The 3677-nt window shown below is 54.2% G+C and overlaps 1 protein-coding gene across 1 annotated transcript in view; it reads left to right on the plus strand.

Annotated features, from left to right (window-relative positions):
- LOC103804796 (keratin, type II cytoskeletal 3-like) overlaps nucleotides 1–3669 on the plus strand; it is a gene marked incomplete at its 3' end in the record, with an annotated part of 4390 nt that extends 721 nt beyond the window's left edge. The window contains exons 3-10 of the mRNA XM_009077426.1: nucleotides 528–742; nucleotides 933–993; nucleotides 1259–1354; nucleotides 1503–1667; nucleotides 2118–2243; nucleotides 2693–2913; nucleotides 3432–3466; nucleotides 3553–3669. Coding sequence (XP_009075674.1) covers nucleotides 528–742; nucleotides 933–993; nucleotides 1259–1354; nucleotides 1503–1667; nucleotides 2118–2243; nucleotides 2693–2913; nucleotides 3432–3466; nucleotides 3553–3669 — 1036 coding nt within the window. The remainder of the gene's footprint in view (nucleotides 1–527; nucleotides 743–932; nucleotides 994–1258; nucleotides 1355–1502; nucleotides 1668–2117; nucleotides 2244–2692; nucleotides 2914–3431; nucleotides 3467–3552) is intronic.
- Nucleotides 3670–3677: the final 8 nt, after the last annotated feature.

A 3677-nucleotide genomic window follows, 5' to 3' on the forward strand; every position in this document is an offset into this window, starting at 1 on the left:
CCCCAACAGGCTGAGGAGCTTGAGCAGAGCCTTTGCATTCAGGGAGGAGATGAGAATCTCTCCTCCACCAGAGATCAAAGCCATGTCTCCAGGGCTTCCAGCTGCCCTGTTGCACCAGGCTCTTCTCTTGGCTTGCTCCCACAAGCAGGTTCAACCCCTCCAAGCTCTGCAGGTTTCAGGCATGGATTCTCCCTCCTCCCCCACTCTCTGCCCAAACAACTCCTCACTTAAGTAGTAATCAACCAGTTTTCCCTCAGCCTCAAACCTCCAGGCTTCAAACCTAAGCTGGAGATCAGATTTTTTCACCCCACCCGTGATGGGACTTGGAGTTGTGGTTGATGTTTCGAGCTCCTTGGAGTGGGAAATCCTTAGCAATGTCCTCCTGCCCTGGATGCAGCAGCAGAAACGAAGCCCCAAGAGTTAATTGCTTCTCTCTTCACCATGCAAATCCCCGTGGGTGATGAAAGAGTCGCGTTGGCGGGCGCCGTTCCCTGGCTGGTGGTGGATCCGTTGTGTCTTGGCCCTAGGTGCGATTCCTGGAGCAGCAGAACAAGGTCCTGTCCACCAAGTGGGAACTGCTGCAGCAACAAGGGCCACAAGGGCCGAAGAAGAACCTGGATGTGATCTTTGAGAACTACATCCAGAACCTGCGGAGGAGGTTGGAGACTCTGCTGGGGCAGAGGGGACAGCTGGAGTCAGAGCTGCAGAACATGCAGCAATACGTGGAGGATTACAAAACCAAGTAGGTGTCACCACCCTCAGAGCAGCTCTTGGGTCACTTTTCCTCCCCCCCCAAATGCCTTTTATGGTGATTGTGGAGATGTTTTTCCAGGCTGAAGGTTTTATTCCAGGGTTTTTTTTTCCCCCCTCTTTTAGCTTGTTTCTTGGGCAGGAAAAACCAGGAATTCAACTTGTGCTTTCCTCCTCCCTAGGTATGAGGAAGAGATCAACAGGAGAACCTCAGCCGAGAATGAGTTCGTGGTGCTGAAGAAGGTGAGTCCCAGGCACCAAAGAGGGATTGGAGCAGCTGCAGCTTCACCTCTGCTTGGGGAGGCCCTTGACTGAGAATTTGGGGAGATTTTTGGGATCCGTGGGCTGAGGTTTGAGGTCCTTTGGCTTGAACTTGCATCATTGATTGTCACCATGAAATCTCATCCAAGCAAACAGCACCAAACCCTCAGCACAGACTGTGATTCCCAATGTCCTCAGGGATTCCTGAGGGGAAACAAAACCTCTTTCTCTGGGATCTTTCCCTTAGGACGTGGACACTGCCTACATGACCAAGGTTGAGCTGGAAGCCAAGGTGGGAGCTCTGACCGATGAGATCAACTTCCTGAGGTGCATTTATGAGGAGGTAAGAGCTCTCCTTCCCCTGGGGGAAGTTACCATGGGGAGAGGTTGGACTGGGTGTCCACATGGATCTGATCTGGAGAAGCTTCTTGGAGCTGCTGCTGTTCTCTCCCCTCCTCAGATGGTTCCCCTAACCCGTGGTTTGGTTGCAGGAGCTGTCTCAGATGCAGACCATCAGCAGGGACCTGTCTGTGGTGGTGTCCATGGACAACAACAGGCACCTGGACCTGGAGAGCATCATCGAGGAGGTCAGACGACAGTACGAGCAGATCGCCCAGAGCAGCAGAGCTGAGGCCGAGGCCTGGTACCAGAGCCAGGTGAGTCCCAAGGGGCAAATGAGGCCCTTGGGTAATTAGCAGTCATTTATGAGAAGGTGAGACACCTCCTCAAGCTAACGGTGCTGAGCTGGTGGGGCAAGCAAGTCTCCAGAGCAGTTGAGTTGCTCTTCAGGGATGTGACTCACCGTTCCCACGCTGTTCCCACTCTCTCCTTGGGGCACAAACCTCTCCAGAAAAATGGCCCCAAACGCACCTGGGCTAGAAAATTCCAGCCCCAAGTGGCTTTTCAGAAGCCCAAAGATGCTTCTTAGTGTCACAAAGATCCATCTCAAAGCTTCAACACAATGACTGAGTCCCAGAACCACCTGAGCATCCATGAGCAGCTTGGTGGGTCCTCCCAGCATCACCTGAGCCACCAAACTGGTGTCAAACCTCCTCTGGGCATCAGGAGTGTTTCACTGATGGGTTGTTTGGTCTCGGGGTCTGCAGTATGAGCAGCTGCAGAGCACAGCAGGACGACACGGGGACAACCTCCGCAACACCAAGATGGAGATCCAGGAGCTGTCCAGGAACATCCAGAGGCTGAGGGCGGAGATTGAGAACGTGAAGAAACAGGTAAGGGTTGGTTGGTGGCTCAGGGATGGGATGGAGAAGGTGATGGAGCAGGTTGGGGTTGGTTAGTGTCTCAGGGATGGGATGGAGAAGGTGATGGAGGAGGTTGGGGTTGGTTGGTGTCTCAGGGATGGGATGGAGAAGGTGATGGAGGAGGTTGGGGTTGGTTGGTGTCTCAGGGATGAGATGGAGAAGGTGATGGAACAAGTTGGTCGATGTCTTGAGGATGACATCAAGGCCATGAAGAAGCAGGTAGAGGTTGGTTGATGTCTCAGGGGGTGATAGCAACAGGTTGGATCATGAATGATGACGAGTGGTGCAGAAATCTTCACTCCCTCCATGTTTACTTCCCAGAGATGTTCCTTTCCCTCTTAATTTCTCCACTTGGGGTCTGAGGGCTGATCCTGAGTGACCAAGTGAGGCCTGAGGAACCTCTCTGGTGTCTTCTCCAGAACCAGCACCTGCAGTCAGCCATCGCTGAGGCCGAGGAGAGGGGCGAGATGGCCCTGAAGGATGCCAGGATAAAGCTGGAGGAGCTGGAGGGTGCCCTGAGCAAGGACAAGGAGGAGCTGGCTCGGCTGCTGAAGGAGTACCAGGAGCTGCTGAACATCAAGATCGCGCTGGACGTGGAGATTGCCATGTACAGTACAGGAAGCGAGGGAGAGGAGACCAGGTGAGGGCCTGAGCTCTGACTGGACACGTGGAGTATGGACTGGGCAATCCCAGACCAGTTGGGTTAGGAGAGGTCAGGGTTGGGATTGATGCTCTGGGAGATGTTTTGGGGGATTGGGACCAGAACTGGATCACTGCAGGTGATGGAGCTTCGTCATTGCCGTTGTCCCGTGGGCAGTGGTAGGAGAGCAGGAGAACCTGGAGGTGGATGTTGGGCAATCACCTCTCTCTGGCATGGGGAGTGTTGGGTTGGTGCTCTGGGGGATGTTCTGAGGGCTCAGGACCAGAACTGGATCACTACAGGTGATGGAACTTCATCACTGCCATTTCATGAACCTCCAGCCTGGAGGAACCTCCTCCTAAAGAGGAATTCCCAATCCCTTCCCTGCTGAAATCCTGGTGGGATTCCAAAGTGGCCTCCAGGGGTGAAGCAGGAGAATGACTCGATAACAACAGAGTTGTAAGTTTTAACGAGGTCTCGTTGATTGGGTCATTAATCTGTGCCAATTTACCCCTCAGGCTCTGCAACGACAGCATGTCCAACGTCAACGTCTGTGAGTATCTGGGGCCTTCCCGGGGGGTCAGACATGGTCTTTGGGGGACAGAGCCCTAGGGGATGTAACCTGCTCTTCTCTTCCAGCCGTGGTAGGCAGGACCACCATCTCTGGAGGACGAGGAGGAATGGGAGGAGGATTTGGCAGCGGAATGGGAGGAGGAGGATTCGGCGTTGGCAGCATGGGAGGAGGATTCGGCGGCGGCAGCGGC

This window comes from Acanthisitta chloris, unplaced genomic scaffold (assembly GCF_000695815.1).
Source record: "Acanthisitta chloris isolate BGI_N310 unplaced genomic scaffold, ASM69581v1 scaffold10636, whole genome shotgun sequence".
Classification (NCBI taxonomy): Eukaryota; Metazoa; Chordata; class Aves; order Passeriformes; family Acanthisittidae; genus Acanthisitta; species Acanthisitta chloris.